The following is a 20,273-nucleotide window of genomic DNA, read 5'->3' on the forward strand; positions in this document are numbered from 1 at the left end:
CTTCCCAAGACTGAGTGAAGTAAATATGCAACATTTTTCAACTTTCTGCAACTATCAATGTGACTTTATTGCAACAAAACAGCAGGGATTATGAAATCATTCTGGCCCAATTTTGTGCATTTTGCACAGAAATAATTGATTTGCAAACTTTAGCTGATTGAGCTGAATTACATTTTCCTGGAGGGACTGTACAGTAAATGGCATGTACTGTAACTGAATTGTGTTTGGTTTCCGGGACCATTATAGCTTAAATGTGTTTTCATATTTCTAATGAGATTTTAATGGTTACACGCAGGTAAATATAAAATATTTATATGTCAATATAATTAGGCAACATGCCATTTTAAATGAATCTTTAATTAAAGTATCTGTTCATCATGTGCAGCATATAGAGACAGTGAAGCCTCCTGAGCCCGGAGCCTCTTCCAGCTTTTTGTTTCTGTCCTTTCTTTGACCTGTGAGGGAAAGAAAAGCTGAAGTGAGATCTGAAAAGAACACGTCTGAATCCCCTGTAGTGGCTCCAGCGCTCATTACACCTGACAATATGAGCAGAGCAGACCATAATGTATATACTTTGCGATTCTACTGTAGCTTCATGCTCGGCTGGGCTGATGGTGACTGGAGCTAAAAAAAAAAACACACGCTGCACACAGTTTGTGAGTCTGTCTTCTGTCAACACTTCCAGTCGTCGTTTTAAACTCTTATCACGGCGGGAGTCGGCTCAACATGGAGCCGTCGAGGCGTCGAGCTCAAACACAAATGACATGTTGTTTAGATTTGGAAGGTGTTTACAGCCGCTCCGGTGGGAGGCTGTGTGACCTGCAACTCCTCACTTTCCTCTGTGTGCAGCTGCTGCAGAGGCGCCGAGCTGAAGAAGAGGAAGGAAAACCAGCTTTTAAATTGTGAATCCTGGTTCCAGAAAGTATTTTAGATATCTCTTCTGGTTCATTGCCACATTTTAAAATTCAAGCTGCATGGTCGGAGTGTTTACACTGGGAAAAACATCATTAATTCTTACATAATGCTGAAATATTTTTCCATTTCTTGAACGCTGCTTGAATGTGTCGAAAACAATGCATTGATTTTTTTAGTGGAATTAGGGACATGACTCTTACAGGACAATAAAATCCAAAACAAACAGATTAAAAAATAAAAAATAAAACAGCTTCTCTTCTCTGAAGCCTTAAGCAGAATCCCTTCTTTGGCAAACATGAATGCACAAGTCAAATTTAACAACGATCTGACACTGTTGGTGTTGTTTATGAAGTTTTTGCAGAACAAGCTGGATTTGTCACGTTGTATTCATGCGTTCCTGCACTATATATTTAAAGGTACATTGTGTAGGAATTACTCCCATCTAGCGTTGCGGTTGTATATCACAAGCAACTCAATCGTATTTTTCATGCTGCATTCACGTGAAATTGGGCAGACGGCAGACGGACGACAGCCGCTGCACGTAACGGCATAAACAAGCCTCTATGTTGTCATGGCGATGTCATATTGTTTTACCTGACCCACGTTTTACCGGCTTTCTCTGGACTTCTGTGACTAAAATGACATCTGGTTTTTTTTAGCGACGGCCGTCTGCCCGACTGCAGGTGAATGCAGCATCAGTGTAACGCTCCATTCCTCCTCACTGCGTTACCGTGATATGAACGGCAAATTCAGAGCTTACCGAAACACTTCAGTTTGTTGATGGGGGGGATTACTGTTTAAAGAAAAACAGACTTTTGAACAAAATAATCGATTTTCCTGAATAGATAACAGGAGAAGTTACACAATGTCCCTTTAAGTTAAGGACAAAACCACACACAACCAGAGAAGGAGACCAAAAACAGTGTCGTGTTGCATTCAGAGTTTGGCTCCACAGTGTCACGGCTCAGCGGTGGCATTAAGATGAAACTAGATGGGGTCCTTCACACCTCAGCAATGACAATCACTTTGTGATGCACGAGGCACGATGGAGGATGCTTTGTTCACACAAATTACAGCAGCTACACTCAAGGTGCACTCATTTGATGCTCAACCATGTATGATGCAAATTACCTTTTCTACTTGTGGTCCTGAATGGCTTCTTAGATAGTTTTTTTTTTTTATGGAGTTGTACAAATTAACAAAGTTTGTGACCAAAGTGTGAACTCCTGACACGTTCTTCATCCTGTTACAACCGATATCAATGAAGAAAAGCGAGAGAGGCCTATATTACCAATATGATCATTTCAAATGATGGTGAAAAAAACAGCAAACCATGTCCACTTTTGGCAACAAGTGTCACCACAGTTAACAAACCTGAGATCTTCAAGATTTCTATTTTAAGATTGACTTTTAATTAATAACGTGGTTTTAGCTAGCTGGGCTAATGCTAGACCACATCTCAATCTCATTTGCGATTGGGTATGGGTCTGGGAAAGGTGTTTTCCTCTAAACGTAATTGGGCAGACGTCAAACCGATAAGATGACGTCTGCAGAGCAATGGAAAATGTGTATGTGGTTGTTGTAGTTTTGCAGGAGCAATGGCGCCTAAAGACTTGCAGTCAGTCGACCAACTTTACATTAGCTGCCGTTCTCAGGCCACAGGTTTTGAATTCATGACTACCAGTAGGAAATCGAACGTCAAACCCCAAAGTTACCAAGAATTGAGTGTGGTTTCAAAATGGTTTAATCCAGATAAAGCACTGTGGAACAAATGTGTATGGGGAAAATGGCAAAAAGTACAAAAAGTATTAGCTACTAAGTCCAAAAGGTAACAAAAACACACTAATGTTACAACTCTACGTCAAAAAGGTAAAACCAAAATCTAGTCTAAATATCAGAACAATACATTAAAAAAGCTAAAAAGACTGATACAACCAGATCCATGAAACCAAAGTCCGAAGTCCAAAACCCAAAGATGATCAAAGAAACAAGGTTTACACTTTGAAACCATTGGACAATAGAAACAGTTGTGTGAAAAACAAGACAAGAAAAATGTTGTGATTGGTTCCCCAGTTTTCAGGGAGTTGGAAGTCGGCCTCAGCGACTTCTTCTCCAGACCAACGTCATTATGAACAACTCCACAACAACACTAATAATAAAAGCCTCTGACTGTGTGGGGGTGTAATTAGTGAATATAAACACAGAGAATAGATGTAATCAACGGAACAAATGTTTATCCTAATGAGGGGTTTGGGTTCCTGTTAGACACTGTAACTTATATATATTATATATAAATATTAAGACAGGAAATAAAATACATGCAACAAATACTTCAGATAACTGCTGTCATACATAAACATGACTCTGAAGGAGGCTGCAGATGTAGAACGGCTGCTGCCATAAAAACCCATCGTGGAATATTATTTCAGTCGAGCGCAAACAACAACTTAATGACAGTTTAAGAACCATATTTGATTAAAGGGAAAATATTATGGAAATATCACTTATTGAAGGCTCTTTAACATATAATGTGAGAATTGACAAAAAAAATCTGTAATTTGCAGACTTCCTGGGTTGAAATCCATGTGGTTTTACAAGCTGTTCCCTTGGTTGACAATGATGTCATTAGTTTTTGAATTGGCGGGGTGAGCAGCGGTTCATTTGCATTTAAAGGGACAGGCACTGAAATCAGCCGTTCTGAACAGGGTTGTTTCCAGCAGATGAAAAGAGCTGTGATGTTTGATCCTTGGAGTATTTTGACCAAAGCATGTCACAGACATGTCTTTAAGACACCTGGGAACTATTCAATTTGTAGAAAAGGGACAGAACATGTCTTCTTTAAAGGGATAGTTCAACATTTTGGCAAATCGGCCCATTGCCATAATCCCTATAGTCATAGCAGTAGGTTTGTTACCTTTAATTGTCGGTGCAAGCTATTTTTAGAACGGCGGAGCAGAGCCGTGGGCTGCTCAGAGCTACGCTACGGAGGCTCATGGGATTTCTTGGTTTCCCTCATCAAACTCATCAAATACACAATCCAACAACTCCACAACGCTCTGGTGGACAAGTTGTGACCTGCACATTCACCACGCTATGAGATAATAACACAACGTTACCACACAGAGTTGTTTTAGAGGGAAATTCATGCAAAACCGCTGATGCACGTTGCCTTCAGGGACAATTTTTCAACAATCAGTCTCTGTATTTACCTCTAAAACAACTCTGTCTGGTAACGTTGTGTTATTATCTCATAGCGTGGTGAATGTGCAGGTCACAACTTGTCCACCAGCGCGATTTGGAGTTGTTGGATTGTGTATTTGATGAGTTTGATGAGGGAAACCAAGAAATCCCATGAGCCTCCGTAGCGTAGCTCTGAGCAGCTCACGGCTCTGCTCCGCCGTTCTAAAAATAGCTTGCACCGACAATTAAAGGTAACGAACCTACTGCTATGACTATAGCGATTATGGCAATGACCATGTGTCTCCTCCGTCCTCCTCCAGGTGAGCAGACAGGTGTTCCCCGTGTGGACCTACTCCAGCCTCGTCCTCCTCGTCCCCGTCCTCTTGGTGACGGACGTCCTCAGGTACAAGCCCGTCATCGTCCTCCAGGGCGTCTCCTACTTCGCCTCCTTCCTCCTGCTGCTGGTTGCCCCCGGCGTCGGCTCGGCCCAGCTGGCCCTCTTCATCTACAGCGTCGCCACGGCAGCGGACGTGGCGTACTTCTCCTACATCTACATGGTGGTCCAGGCCAGACACTATCAGAGGGCCACCAGCTACGTGCGGGCGGCCATCTTGCTGGGTTACTCCGTGGGGGCACTGCTGGGTCAGCTGCTCCTCTCCCTGGGGGGGGCGTCCTTGTACAGCTTAGCGTTTGTGACTCTCGTCTCCGTTGCCGTGGCGCTGATAACCTCCTTCTTCCTGCCCATGCCCAAGACCTCTTTATTTGTCAACGGAGCCGTTTCTGTTTCTGCACGACAGAGCGAGGACGCCCGGGACTCGCAGGAATGTGAGGACCCGTACACATTCAGGTAACTCAGTAGCCTACCTGAGGAGGAAAGACTATGCACATTATGTAATTTAAAGGGGCAACGAGGAGTTTCTATTAGGTTATAAAAAAGTCTCACGTTAATGTGGATGAATCTACGTTACCACTTGTTAATTGGCCCATTTTCGATAAATATATCGTTTTGTCTCTATCGTTATTTTGTTATTATTAGTGGTGGTGGAAATGCTGGGCGAGCCGACCAGCGTTTCTTTACTTTTACTTACCTATGACGGTATGTGATCGTCTTTGAACCTCTGACTTTAATTCTTGATGAATGAAAACATGAGTCTGTCTTGCGCCGGTCAAAGAATTTCACGGTGCAGAGGCTCATAAATGTAGTGTGAAAACACTTCGCTTTTCCAAAACTCCTCGTTGTCCCTTTAATTGGTGCATGACACTTAAATAAATATAAATTCATTCATTCATTCATTCATTCAGGTCGGCTGCAAGGCATGCTGGGAGGTTGATGGGGAGGCTCTTACGGGACTGGAAGGCGTGTTATTCCTCCGTGGCGTTGCTCTTCTTCTGCATGTGGGCGGCTGCCGGCCGCTGCGGCTTCTACCAGGTGACGGGCTACGTGCAGCTGCTCTGGGTTCACGTCCAGCCGCACAACGTCACGTCCTACAACGGGGGCGTGGACGCCATCAGCACGCTAACAGGTGACTGTGTTCATTTCATTAAAGGAATAGTTCACCAAAAATGAAATTTAGTCATTGTTGACTCACCCTCATGCTGATGAATACTAATAGTTTTTTATTCCTCAAAGTGCATCTGGAGACCCGGGGCTCTACTTTCGTGAACTAGGTGCAGGCGGAGCGGATCAGGCCTGCGCCTCGCCTTCGCTTCGCCAACGGGGAGTGGTCAGGAGTAGATTGCAATTTTCCTTCGAGACGCAGCGGAGCGCATCCCGCCTACTTCCCTCCCACCGGCGCAAATGGCATAGAGGGAGGAGAGAAGGCGTGGAGTGGGTTTGACACAGCCGAGTCAGATCTTCACCAATCAAATGAGCTCCTCTCCTCGCCTTTAAATCCGCCGCGCGCGCAAGGCGGACGTTTGATTTCACCGTGGAAGAGAAGATTTGAATCAGCACCTACAGATTGCAGCATAGACATTCAGAACATCTATATCGATTGTCCCGTCACACTGATGACACATCAAAGGCTGCACAGATGAAAGATGAGGATGGATTACTGCTGTGTTGACACTACACGATTATCTGCTATATTTATGTATTTACTTATTGATTTATTGAGCCGCATCGTAACGCGACCATAACAAATAAAACTGAAAACAAATAAACTATCATCTCTCACAGCAAACCACAATCAGCCTCGGCATCATAGTGAGCAGATATTCACATATCCATCTCAGGTAAATTCTAAAGAAAAAAGAAAAAGAGAGACGCTCCGTGATCTCCGTTACGCACAGCTGTTTGTTTATATTGTGATCTGTGCACACGTGTTTAAATATAGGTTACTAAATATGAGTGTCTTTATTAATGGAAAAGGGGTGTGTGTGTTTTGTTTTTTGTTTTTTTTTACTGGGCAACAGCTCTCAATCTGTCAGAGCAAGTGAGACGGGAGGAAACTGATGTTCTGGTCCGGTCCAAGCTGGCAGTGTCCGGTCGCGCGAACAGACCTCACGGGCTGATGGTGCAAAAGTAGTCTGGGAGGGAGGAGGGAGGAGGAGGGAGCAGTTCTATCTATCTATCTATCTATCTATCTATCCTATATTTAAACACGTGTGCACAGATCACAGCATAAACAAACAGCTGTGCGTAACGGAGGCATTTCAGTTTTATTTGTTATGGTCGCGTGACTATGCGGCGCTGGCCCCTAATAAATCAATAAGTAAATAAATAAATAAATAGCTGATAATCTGCAACGGCACAGTGTGTAGTGTCAACACCTGCTCTTGGGACATCCACGGCTGTCTCAGTCCCTCCGTGGTTTCATCTGTGTTAATTCAGTCAGGCTGAGTTTCCATTACGCAAGCCTTTGATCTGCCATCAGTGTGACGGGACAATCTATATAGATATAGGTGTATGTCCTGATTCAGATACAATAAATAGGGGTTATTGTGATTATTATTATTATTATTATTATTATTATTATTATTATTATTATTATTATTATTATTATTGTTAATTGCATTTAAATGTGCCTGGAACTGTGGAAATCTGCCTGTGAGGTCTTGGTGACGTGTCTGCACTGCGCGCTGGGCAGTCAAATTGCCACTGCGCTGGCTGCGCTTCGCCTTGCGCTGACATTAGACCAGGTTGGAGCTGGCGAGCTTTCGGCGCACTCTCCGCACAGTCTATCGGCAACAAATTGTCACTGCGCCACGGCGAATCTGTCGACACCTCCCCCTGCTGCGCGACCACTCCCATCTCAGCGCACAGCAGTCTGCCAATTTACCGAATCCGCTGCGCACCTTGTTGCACTGGACGAAAATACCACTTCGCCAGCTGCGTCAGGGCTCGCTTCGCTGCGCCACCCTGAGTTGCGCCAAGAAATTAGGGTTCTTTAATTACGGTTCATAGTCCAACGAGAACTTTATATGAGAGGAAGAGGGCCCGACACAAAAAATGTCCAGGCAAATTCAATACAGGACTGTTTAGCAGGGGTGGGAGAAAAAATCGATTCACATAAGTATCTCGATATTGTTTTTGATGATTTTTAAATCGATTTTTTTTTCAAAAATCGATTAAAAAAACTTTCTTTTTTAGAATTAAAACCTTTTTTTTTTTTATATTGTGCAATGTGCATTTGTTCGCCCTTTTTACATACAGAGAGTCCAGGTTTTGAAAAGGGTTTAAGTTCACTTTATAATGGAATATGTTAATTTATAGGCTCCATAATGTGCAGATAAATGTTGTAGCAGTTTACCTATATCTCATTTTGTCAGAAAGGTTTCTGTTTTTTCTATTATTTTTGCCTCTTGCAGTCCAGGCTTTTGAAAAGAGAGTAAACATATTGCAGCTGAATAAATTTTAAAAACTGACTTACATGTGATGTGTATCTTTTGGAGAAATACGGTTCCTGTAGACAATCATAATCATTCAACTGTTTCACTGGTGTTCAAAATGCAGACTAAAAATCGAGAAAATCAGCAATATCATAGAATCCCAATTTAAATCAAATCGGCATCCAAAAAATCGTAAAAGAATCGAATCGGGAGAAAAGCATATCGTCCCAGCCCTAGTGTTCAGGCTGTAAAAATGTCCTAAATGACGTTTCCAGTAAACTCTGGACTACCTCCCTTCAGGACACTTGGATTGCAGTGGACGAGCAGTGTGGAGGAATATTAAATAGTTTTTGTGTAGTTTTATGGACGTTTTTGTGTCGGGCCCTATTACTGTCATATAAAGTTTTGGTTGGACTATGAACCGACCTCCCGGGTCTCCAGATGCACTTTGAGGAATAAAAAACTACTCTGGAGTATTCATCAGCATGAGGGTGAGTCACTAATGACTGAATTTCATTTTTCGGTGAACTATTCCTTTAAATACTATTTCCTGTATCGTATCGGGATGGGATGGGTCTGGGCTCAGCGGTGACATATTTATGACGCAGATGTAACAAACAATTTGGCAAACAGTTAGACAACATCATTCATTCAGTCATCCAGACTCTTTTTTTTTCTGGCAAACTGATGATTATAATTCAAATATTCATTCTCTCCTGGTTTTGCTGAGCACAGCAGCGAGTTTGGGTCTGGAAACATTTGCTGAGTGCGGCTGAAACCAGTGAGAGTGAATAAACTACAGGAAAGTCGGAGGCCATAAATTCAAATAATGAGTTAGAAGTTGCTAAAAAGCTGTTTAGAGCCGAGAGGAACTGGAGAGTCTGGTGATATTTTATCATTTGTCATAGCTTCAAACTTTACATGTTGTCATTTGAGCCATAGAGAAGGTGTCATGATTTGAAATATAATCATGTATTGGAGGGAAATAGTGTTTAATACAGTCAAGTTTCAGTCGCCAATGTTATTTATTTTATTTATTTAGAAAGGACAATGTGCAGTGACATTAGTTATTGAGACAATAAAAAGATGGCTGCACCAGAATTAGCGGAGCCGCTAATTTCCATCTGCAGTCCTGAGTCCTGTCCTTAGTTATATACAATTTAAATTGTTTTTACTGCACACAATTACTGAATACCTATGTAATTTATTACCACATAGATTTATTTGTCACATATCAAAGCACAATTTTCATGAATTTTGCAATATTCAGTATCATTGCATAGCGGCTTAAATCCCACTGGTACTGTAGATTGTGAAATGTTTGATAAGAGGTTTATAGATCTTCTGGATAAAAAGAACATCTGGAGACAGATCAACTTTCCAGCAGCTTTTACTTCACTTCACAACATCAACTTCCCTTCACCTGACTAGGGCTGATCGATTAATCTTATTTTCATCATTATATCAATATCAACATGCACGACAAACACATTGCAAAAGGTTTCCTGATATGAGATGAGTACGTGTTTTTCTATTTACAGTATTTGCTTATTTATCACAAGTCATATTGTCATCACAGTATTGAACAGTGTCGTCGCACATCGGACATTTTGCTGATATGCTGCACAGGCCTGGAGGACATATTAAAACAAATACACTGGCTGATTCCAGATGTTTCTCTTATAGTAACTCTTGTCTAAACATTTCAACTGTACAAACATGAAAATATAATTTATAAACATAATTAATTAGATATAGGAACGTTCACCTGCATGAACACTGTACACATTTCTGGTCAAATAGACCTCAATCAAAACATAAACTCTTCAATCAGCCCCATTTTTCTGCTCACATCAACCCAACAACACCCCCTTCTCCGTCCTCCACATTTCACACCTGTGACAGTTTGATGCTGCACTATCAGACAATTCAAATCCTTAAAAACCTCTGATTAATTCTGCTGTGTATCCGGCTTAAAGAGAATTGGTTCAGGTTCTTGTAAAAAAAAAAACGAGTCCAAACATTTTCATTACGGCTTATGGCTGTTACACACGTTCTGCCACAAAAAAACTAATTGAATAAATAAACAGAGAGAAAACACAATCCCTTTATACTATCAGTATTTCCCAACCCCTAAAGCATGGCAGACAATGGGAGCAGCATTAATTAGACTATTTAATTGCCTTGCTCTCATCCCCAGATGGGTATGGCAGCAGCTGCCGTCATCCGGCCAGCGCACTTTATTGATTATAGTACTGATACATTCCTGTATTCCCCAGAAACCAAAGGCAATTACTCTGTGTAAACCACATCCAGCTGTATGCCTTTCACTTGTAAATGCTTGTGCCCAACATGCAGTCAAGCTGTACAGCCCATGTCTGATATTTCCCCAAAGATCCCTGTTGTATTTTTTCCCCGTATTCCACACTTAGCAAACATCCCTGAGGAAACAAACCTGGTGAGAACCGATAGGGGAGAAAATATGAATATGGATTACCAACGTGATAAAATATGGAGGAAAAGCACAACATCATTTACTATTTTCATATTCGGCATATTAATAACTGAATGTCCCCGAGCTTGAAAACAGCATTTTTCTTTTTTCTTTCTTTTTTTCCCCCTTTTTTTTTAGAAGCTCGTTAGTTTTAAAATAAAACCAAACACGTCTGCAGAACAAACTGCTTCATTGTGTTGTACAGTTTGATTTCCAAGGAGAAAATACTCACAGGGCACCTCGACCCATTTATTTATCTGCGGTCTGAAGTGCGTAATTACAAATGATTTACACATCAAACATTTATCTGAGTCTCTCCTGGGTAATGTAGTCCTGACCAGCGCTGCAGTCAGTACATTATAGCTCTCCCGGGTCAGGGATGTCCACTGTTTTTCCATTTAATTTGGCATGAAAGTGCATGGTGAATATATTTCCATTTAGATTCAGACAACTTAAAGTGCAGCACTTTGAAATAGTTCCTCCTCTTTCAACTCAACACACTTGCAGATTCAGGTTTGGTCCAGTATTGCAACAGTATGTCTGGACAAAACTGGACAAATCCATGTCCAGTAGCTCTGCAGGAAGTTAGGAAGTTAGGAAGTTAAAACGTAAGTGTGTGTTTGTCCATTAACTGTCCTACTGATCGGATCGGACAATTTTTTGTTTTTTAAATCACACGAAATGTCCGATCAGTGACATCATAAACATGAGCTGTCGTCTAACGTAACGTTCCAGTATATTGAATGAAACACGTCGGCAGTGTGAAACTTCTTCAGAGTGAATGAAACAGATAAAACACAAACCGTCTGCAGTCTGTGCCTCGTGGGGAAACTTCTGAACAAAAGTTTTTCAACACAACAAATGTAATCAGACACCTGGATAAGGAAGATAAGGAGGAGTATGATGAGTTCCAGAAACAGAGAGCGGAATAAGAAAAACACAAAACACTGAAACAGATGCTAAAGCAAAACACTTTTAGATGTATAGCCGTGATAGTGACAAGGTAAAAAGATATTATAAGGAAGCTCGTGGAATTTATGGTGCTGGTCGACCTGCCATTTAATATTGTGGAGATTTCCGCATTTCAACAACTTTGCTTGCGTACTTTGATCCGCTCTACCTCCTCCTCCACATACTGTGGTGATGACACTCTTAATATAGATAGTAAATAAACAAGTTATTTAAATAGACACATTGCTCCGTTATTATTTAAACTCACTAATCGGTGATCGGCCCCAATAAAGTAAAGCCTTACCATAACTCGGTGTTGTAGTTTCCTAACCCGGTTTAACACAGTGAAGTCTGTCTCTCTAACCTTAACCACACACTGTTACTATGTAAAGATAATATAGAAAGTAAGAATGTATGAAAACTTAGCAAAACTACAACTCAATCACATTTCTTCCACTTTAAAAACGCTGCAAAACTCAGATCTATAATATCACATTCATTATGCCCTATTTGCACAGGATTAGTATTATCTGCTGTGAATTTGCACGGAATAAGAAGTCTGTATTTTACTTGAATTTACTGACATTAAGGCGCGGATGTGGTAGTTGTCATGGCAAAATGTCAAAGCAGCACGTGACTTCGGCACAGTTAAGTGTGCAGTTGTCGGGATAACGGGCCGTCAAGGCGTTTGTACTGAGCCTGTTGAAAGATAGAAAAATGTTCCTTACTGAAATTTCGCTCATTTTATCTGAGCTTGCTGTTTCTTCCATTGGGTCTCCAGTACCGAGACCAGACTCCTGTACTGGCACCTAAAGTGGTCTCAAAATTGCCACTCATCATAATTTCCATCGCAGCCTCCATGTTTCAACTCGGAAAGAAGTAGAAAAAGGAACACTATAAAAACAACAAATACCCCCCAACTGAGATGCATATTGGCATGGGACTAGTATTATCACCGGTGTGTTTGGTGAAATATGGAAGGTAATTTGCGGTGGAATTTTTACTTTACAAATTACAGACATGGCATCACAGATATCTTCCTTATTACAAATTACCAGAGGTCCCCATGCTAAAACCGTGCAAATAAGGCTTTAGACATTATAATTCATGTCTTTGTTTCTTCGTAGTTCCCTTTTGACCTGTCTCAACAAAGACTGGCTCCAGTTAGTCCAGAAGACTTTAGACCAGATCCAGTAAATACAGTCACATGACTCCCTGCCCTGGTTTCCTGTTGGCTTCAGGTTTCAGTACAAGGACACTGCAAAAACTCAAAATCTTTCCAAGAATATTTGTCTTATTTCTTGTCAAAATGTCTAATTTCTAGTCAAAACTAACCTCTTTCCACTTAAAATAAGACTCATCACCTAAAACTTAACTTGTTTTTAGATAATTTCATTTGTTTCAAACTAATTTTCACTTGAAATAAGTAGAAAAATCTGCCAGTGAAAGCAAGTTTTTGTGCTTGTAATAAGAAAGAAAAACTTGCTCCACTATCAGATTTTTCTACTTATTCCAATTGAAAATATGCTTGAAAGAAGTAAAAAGTGTCTAAAAACAAGTTACTTTTTAATATGATGAGTCTTATTTTAAGTATAATGAGATTTGTTTTGACTGGAAATGACATTTTGACTAGAAATAAGACAAATATTATTGGTAAGAGTTTGAGTTGTTGCAGTGGATCATGTTATTTCTTGTAGAGCTGTCAGTGGTCAGGTTCCTGTGTATTTGTCTGAATGATTTATGCTCACACTAGTAGGTCACTGAGGTCGACCAACCAGAGCCTACTGTACTGCTTGTAGTTTTTGTTGTTGTATTTTGTGTTATTGTGTTTTACCTTCACAAACTTGAACCTCTATGAGATCAAATGTACTCACCCACTCACATTGGACACTGAAGTTTTTCAAAATTGTCCAAAAATCAACCAACTATTGACTGAAGACAAGTCTTGTAAGGTCGTGGTCCACAAAGTCAGAAGTGTTTTAACTCAGGTTGAAGGACGTTGTCTCTCGTCTCATCTTATCCGGAGCTGCGTTTGAAGCCGACGTTTGTTTTTTGTTTTTTTTAAATCCTCTGTAAAGTCGTATCTCTGTCAGATGCAACATGAATTAAACGTTATAATCCAGTTATCCAATTAAACAGAGACTTCACTTCACCATCAGAGCCATGCAGCCAGCGGTGTTTAACATGGACGGACCGTGGATCTCGGCGGCGTTATTGATCCCTCTCTATGAAGTTGTACAGCCGCCTCCTGCTGACCTCGCTAAGCCTCCAATTGACACCACGGTGGAAACCGGTCTAATTATTCAGCCTTCGTTTGACCCCCCTCCTCTGCTAATCAGAGCCGGGGGACTGATTAAGTACATCTTAAACACACGCAGGGCGGCCCGGGTGATGTTTATGCCGGACCGTTAGCGCTGATTGACCGTGAATGGATCAGGAATCAAAGGAAATGTACACATTTAAAAGAGTGAAGCAATTATCCCGAGCCTGAGCGTCTCCCGGGGGTTTAAAAGGCGATCCTTATTTACACTCGCCTCGCTGGATGTGTGACTCAGGTTTTTATTCAACCTTTAGCAATTACAACGACGTAAAATAAAAGAGATTTGACAAGGCAGAGAGGTAGTTATGGAGGATGTGATGAATAAATATGCAGCAGGGGAAGTTGAAGTGAAGTGAAGTGACAGGATAAGAGAGAAGAGAGGGCGAAAACGTCCCGGGATAATCAATGCATCAGTCCACCCACTGGGACAAAGGTCTGCAACGGCTTCATGTGGAGGAGAGAAGACACATCGAGACGTAACAGAGCTGCAGTCTGCTGCCACCCTGTGGCCGGACGGAGGAACAGCAACAACCTTCAAACTAATGAGAGATGAAAGTGAAAATGATCAGAGCTTCATGTGTCACTGATGAACATCTGTCAGGAGAGTGACCTTTGGAGAGACGAGACAGTGAAGGAGAGGAAGGAGAAGCTAGAATATATCAGCGTGATGGAGGAGGAGCAAAATGTCACAAATGAATTTCAGCGCCGTCTATATACAGTTCTAGTTGTGTTGTGTCGGATGCAAAGAGAAACGCAGATGTTTGTGTCAGTAAACGTCACATTTTTTTTTACAGATTGTGACGGTTCGGTGCTCAGAGAGAAGCTGCAGAGGAGCCGAAGCAGTTTGACTGATGTGTTGTTGAGTGTGTGGGATTCTTCCTCTGTTGTCAGCTGGTTGATGTGTTATTGGTGTGTTAGTGCATCGTACCATCACTCTGCTTTGTGAAACATGTGGACAAGTTCAACGTGAGGGTTTGAAAAGTGGTGGTTTGGATCTTCTGGGTCAAATTGGACAATATTATCTAGATGTATGGGAGGGAAATTATGATAATATACAATAATATGTTTTAGTATACAGTTGGTCAGTGTTTTTCAACCTTGGGGTCGGGACCCCACATGGGGTCGCCTGGAATTCAAATGGGGGTCGCCTGAAATGTCTGGTAATTGATAAAAAAAAATTATCAATAATAATTATTATTCTTTTTAAAATTACGATTAAAAACACCACACACAATCTTAAAGCTATCAGTAAGCGATCCGGTGGTTTTGGCTAACTTCCTGTCAGCCGATGGAGTTAGCAGTCCCCGCCCTCGTCCCTACGTCACCACATTCACGCGCATCCCTTGGCTGCACACACAGAGAGGACCGCCCCTTTATGCCGTTCTCTCTCTTCATTGGATAAAGGTTGTAGGATACAAGGAAAGTTTTCTCCTCGGCTCAGAGCAGAGCAGAGTGACTGACAGACCCGTGTTTCAGACCAAACACTCTATAGAAGTGATTGCTGTCGGAAGATACAACTATTTAAGACTCATATATTAACACAAACATTCTGCTTACTTCTGCTTTAAACAACTGTATTCTATACTTTCACTTTCTTGAATATAAAGAGTTTAAATAAAATGCAGCTTATAAAAATATCTGAGGTGGCACATTTGATTGACAGCTCGCTAGAAATTTGTGAAGTCAGAATGGGGTCACGAGCCAAAAAAAGTTGAGAACCACTGCAGTAGGTTTTATTAAACACAATTTGTGTCAGATATCAAAGCACAATGTACAGAAAGAGAAGTCGAGAAGTAAGAATTATATTTAATATCACTGCATAGCGGCACAAACCTAATTGGTGCAACTTGTGAGGGTTTGATCTGTGCTGGTCTGGATCCTCTGGATAGAAGGAACATCTGGATGGAGACAGATCAGTTTTCCAGCAGCTTTCACTTCACTTTGCAACATCAACTTCCCAGCTGATTCCAGATGTTTCTCCACTCATACTATAAGTATGTGGACAATGAAGGTACAAATGAAAATATGATGCATAAACAAACATATAACATAACATAACATAACATGATATAATATAATATAACATAGCATGACATAATATGATATAACATAATATAATATAGCATGATATAATATGATATAATATAACATGACATAACATAACATAATATAATTGTTAATTGTTATTTCAGGTAAATTAACCTAAATCTTAATCTAAACTTTAGAGCAGCGACATCTTATATCATAAACATCTGGTGCCACATCTGGCCACAGCAGCTTTCTTCTTGCTTCTTCATGTTGGAGACTTGTGGTGGTCTGCCATGAACCCGGTCCTTCCTCGGTCCGACTGCGGCCCGGTTCCCTCCCACAGCTGCTGTTGGCAGGAGCAGGAATATTTTCTGTGTCCAGATGTTGAAGCGGCTGCAGCAGCAACAACTGGAGCAAGAAGAATAAACACTGCACTGCAAAAACTCAAAATCTTTCCAAGAATATTTGTCTTATTTCTTGTCAAAATGTCTAATTTCTAGTCAAAACTAATCTCTTTTCACTTAAACTAAGACTCATCACCTAAAGATTAACTTGTTTTGAGATCATTTCCACTTGTTTCAAACAAATTTTCACTTGAAATAAGTAGAAAAATCTGCCAATTTTTTGTGCTTGTAATAAGAAAGAATAAGATGCTCCACTATCAGATTTTTCTGCTTATTTCAAGTGAAAATCTGCTTGAAATAAGTAAAAAGTGTCTAAAAACAACCTGCTTTATATGTGATGAGTCTTATTTTAAGTAGAATGAGATTTGTTTTGATTAGAAATGACATTTTTGACTTGAAATGAGACGATTTTGAGTTTTTGCAGTGTGGATTGTTGTTGTGTTTTCCGTTGCAGGAGCTGCAGCCACAGTCGCCGTGGGCCACGTGTCCCTGGAGTGGTCCGTGTGGGGGGAGCTGGTCCTCGGGGGCTTCACTCTCCTCATCGCCGCCTCTCTATTCCTGATGGATGTGACCGACAGCATCTGGATCAGCTACGCGTGCTACAGCCTCTTCAAAACGCTCTACATGCCGCTCAGCACCATCTGCACGTAAGAGGAGGTTACACTCACCGCCGGGGGTTTGGTGGTGGTGTGGTAAAGAAATCCAGATGTTCCTTCCTCTTGAGCCACTCAGGGCTGCTGAGGGTCTTGGATGAAGCTCAAACAAATGTGGACTGTAATTAATGTTGCTGAATCAAAGTTGATCAGCTTTATTGTTGCTCTGCCTTTGTATTTTGTAATTTTGCCTCCAGCTGGGTTTTTTTTTTCTTTCTTTTTTTTTGCAATACTCAGATCATGAAAAGATCGTCTCCCAGTGCAGGACATGAATCAGCTTCACCCACCTGCTAACAGTGAAAAGTCAAAGAGATCAGTCTGGTTGTGTTTTTTTAGCTTGTGTTGTTTTTCCTTTTTTTTCATTTTTTATTACGGCGACATCTGTTTGTCCTCTCTGGGCCGCAGAAGGTCACAGTCAACACTAATCCACTGAAATATCTGAAACAAAACTCTGTCAGGCCACATATCCCACTTCAAATGTTTGGAGTCATTTTTAGTGAAATGTCTCTGCTGGGTACAGTAAAGGGTTGGAACAGGAGAACTATGTAGGATTTTCACCTTAACTCTGCTACATGTTTACCTTAATTAACCAGCTCCAGAGTCCTATTGCTGGTTAAATCAATGCCTTGTAACTAGTTCCAGGGAGAATGGAGGCTCTCTGCCTTCCACCTAGCGTCTCTTGGCTGAAAACCAACCTTGTAAGATCAGAGCCAAATATTTGTTCTGAGACTGAAGAACATTACTTTCTTAGTCAATGTTCAAATTAGGGCCAATGGCGTGAATTTGTGTAAATATTTGTGTAAAAATTCTAGAAAAAAGTGGTAAGAATTATAAAACAAACAAAATAAGTAAAATATTTTCTCAAAAAAGTGGTACAATCAAAAAGTTTTTTTTTTTTACATTTCTAAAAAAGGAAAAAAATTAAATTAATAAAAGTGGTAAGCAGTGGTGTTTTTTGACCTGCAGCATTAATGAGAGTAGCATGTTAGCTCGCTGATATTAGCATTTGGCTCTGGCTCATCTTGTTGTGATCGGACTCTGAGCTTCTTATCCTTTTTTTTTTTAAGAATATTTTTTGGGGCTTTTCAGGCCTTAAATGGGTAGGAACAGGAAATTGGGAGACAGAGAGAGGGGGAATGACATGCAGCAAAGGGCCACCGGTGGAATCGAGCCAGGGCCACTGCAGCGAGGCCTGCTCAACCCACTGAGCTGCACGACGCCCCCTTCTTCTCCTTTTGGTTTTCTGTATCTGATTGTCGTTTTTTTCTGTCGTCGCTCCTTCACTTGCACCACTTTAATGAATGAACTTGTGTCAGTTTTCAGATCGCCAAGGTGCTGAGCAGGAAGCGCTACGCCTTCGTGTTTGGCGTCAACTCTTTCGTGGGCACCGTCCTGCAGAGCGTCCTCACGGCCGTCGTCATCAACACAAAGTCTCTGCAGCTCACCATCACCTCGCAGGTAGGATGCTGCTGCTGCTGCTGCTGCTGCTGCTGCTGCTGCACAGTCACAGTGGATAGATTCACATTAACTTAGAGGCTAAAGAGCAGAAATGCATGAAGGGAAATTAATTAATGTATTCGTCACCCTGCACCTTTTCACGTCACCTTCACTTCTCCTTTCAGTTCTTCATCTACGCCTCCTACTTTGCTGTTATTGGCCTGCTGTTCACAGTCAGAGGCGTGTACACTGGGCTCCACATGAGGCAGCAGCAGCCGGCTGCAGGGAGCCAGGCAGAAAGAGCCACCGAGCTGCCACAGGAAGGATGAACATACAAACTTTTATGAAAGGGATAGTTCACTCAAAATTGAAATTTCACTCATTATCTACTCACCCTCATGTGGACTAAGGGCTGGGAGAAGTTTCAGAGTCCTCCGTGGCTTCTCTGAGTTACAGGGGGTCTCGGCATAGCAGTGCATGTCCATATAACGGTTGTAAATGGATACCAACTGTCTTCGTTAGTAAAAGACACAACAAAAAACATCCAAATACCTCCATGCTGCTCGTATTTAATGTCCGTCTTGTATTGAAGCCCCGAAATGCGAAATTGTCCCGAAAAAAAAGAGTCTATATTTCAAGCTTGTTTTGTATAGTGGAAGCTTCTCGAAGCTCCTCTTCCCGGTTCATCAAATTTGGGCGAACTGGGAAGAGGACAGACCCTGGTTCGTCCAAATCTGACGAACCGGGAAGAGGAGCTTCTGCTACAAACAAGCTTGAAAAATAGACTTTTTTTTTTTTTTTTTGGGACAATTTCGCATTTCGGAGCTTCAATACAAGACGGACATTACATACGAGCAGCATGGAGGTATTTGGATGTTTTCTGGTGTGTCTTTTTGTTACGAAGACAGTTGGTATCCATTTGCAACCGTTATATGGACATGCACTGCTACACTGAGACCCCCTGTAACTCAGAGAAGTCACAGATAACTCTGAAACTTCTCCCAGCCCTTAGTCCACATGAGGGTGAGTAGATAATGAGTGAACTTTCAATTTTTGGGTGAACTATCCCTTTAACTCCCTTGTCCCTGAATGATCAGATATAAACACCAGCAGCAGCAGGGAATAAAGTGTGTCGACAGTTTCTTTTTCCTACATGTCGATCAGGATATTCAGTCCATCACCTCAGAGACTGTGCTTCATTCATTTTTCAGTCTGTCATCATCAGCAGGTTTTAACTAATCGATGCTGCAGAGAGAGTGTGATCCCTGTGAGTCGCCACTAGATGTCACTACCTGCACAATGTAAAATAATAAGACAACCACAGGGTCGTTGGTTTCAATGGTTTATTTTGCACAAGAAGAATAAAGTAAGGTATGCTCAAATCACATAGATAGATAACATACTGTACAGGAAGAGAGCTTATAAAGCCTCCACCTATAGCAAAGTTTAGAAGATCATAAAAAATGTAAAGAAATGCACAAATCACAAAGAAAAATCTATTCATACAAACACTTAAAAATGTTCCTGTAGTAATTAAGACCATACGTACTGTACAGTAGGCTACAATTAGAAATAACATTAAGTGTCCTTTAACTTTTGGTAATTCAGAATACATTTTTAAAATATCTGGATTTACAGATGAGAAATTGTAAAAAAAAAAAAAGAAAAAAAAATACTAAAAAATGAGATATTTGATGTGGTTCAGTAACTTTTCGTAACAACTTCTCATTTTGCATGACAGTTGTATAATGGTTATGCAGCAACAACTGGGGAATCAGGTTAATCGAAAACCAGGTCACTGTTGTAACTCATTAACATAATCACACAGTAAATAGTGCAGAAAAAAGGAGATGTAATATTTATAGACTATTACTGAAATAATGTCTTTAATTAATGTAATAGGTTAAATAACTGTTGACAAATTAATTTATTCATTTCCACCTAATGAACTGTAGTTATAAATATGTCCAATCAACGATGGATGTCATGTTAGTTTTTGCTGGTTTATTGGTTTATTAATGAAGAAAAAAAAAACTAATTTGTCTCAAGAAATCATTTTT

At 40.9% G+C, this 20,273-nt stretch overlaps 1 protein-coding gene across 1 annotated transcript in view; it reads left to right on the forward strand.

Annotated features, from left to right (window-relative positions):
* The window catches only part of LOC310985357 (thiamine transporter 1-like), a gene marked incomplete at both ends in the record, with an annotated part of 159,153 nt that extends 140,611 nt beyond the window's left edge, over positions 1-18,542 (forward strand). Inside the window, 5 exons of the mRNA XM_083970931.1 lie at positions 4,416-4,942; positions 5,398-5,618; positions 16,578-16,770; positions 18,093-18,234; positions 18,399-18,542. Coding sequence (XP_083827057.1) covers positions 4,416-4,942; positions 5,398-5,618; positions 16,578-16,770; positions 18,093-18,234; positions 18,399-18,542 — 1,227 coding nt within the window. The remainder of the gene's footprint in view (positions 1-4,415; positions 4,943-5,397; positions 5,619-16,577; positions 16,771-18,092; positions 18,235-18,398) is intronic.
* Positions 18,543-20,273: the final 1,731 nt, after the last annotated feature.

This window comes from Trachurus trachurus (assembly GCF_905171665.1).
Source record: "Trachurus trachurus genome assembly, chromosome: 4".
NCBI classification, from domain to species: Eukaryota; Metazoa; Chordata; class Actinopteri; order Carangiformes; family Carangidae; genus Trachurus; species Trachurus trachurus.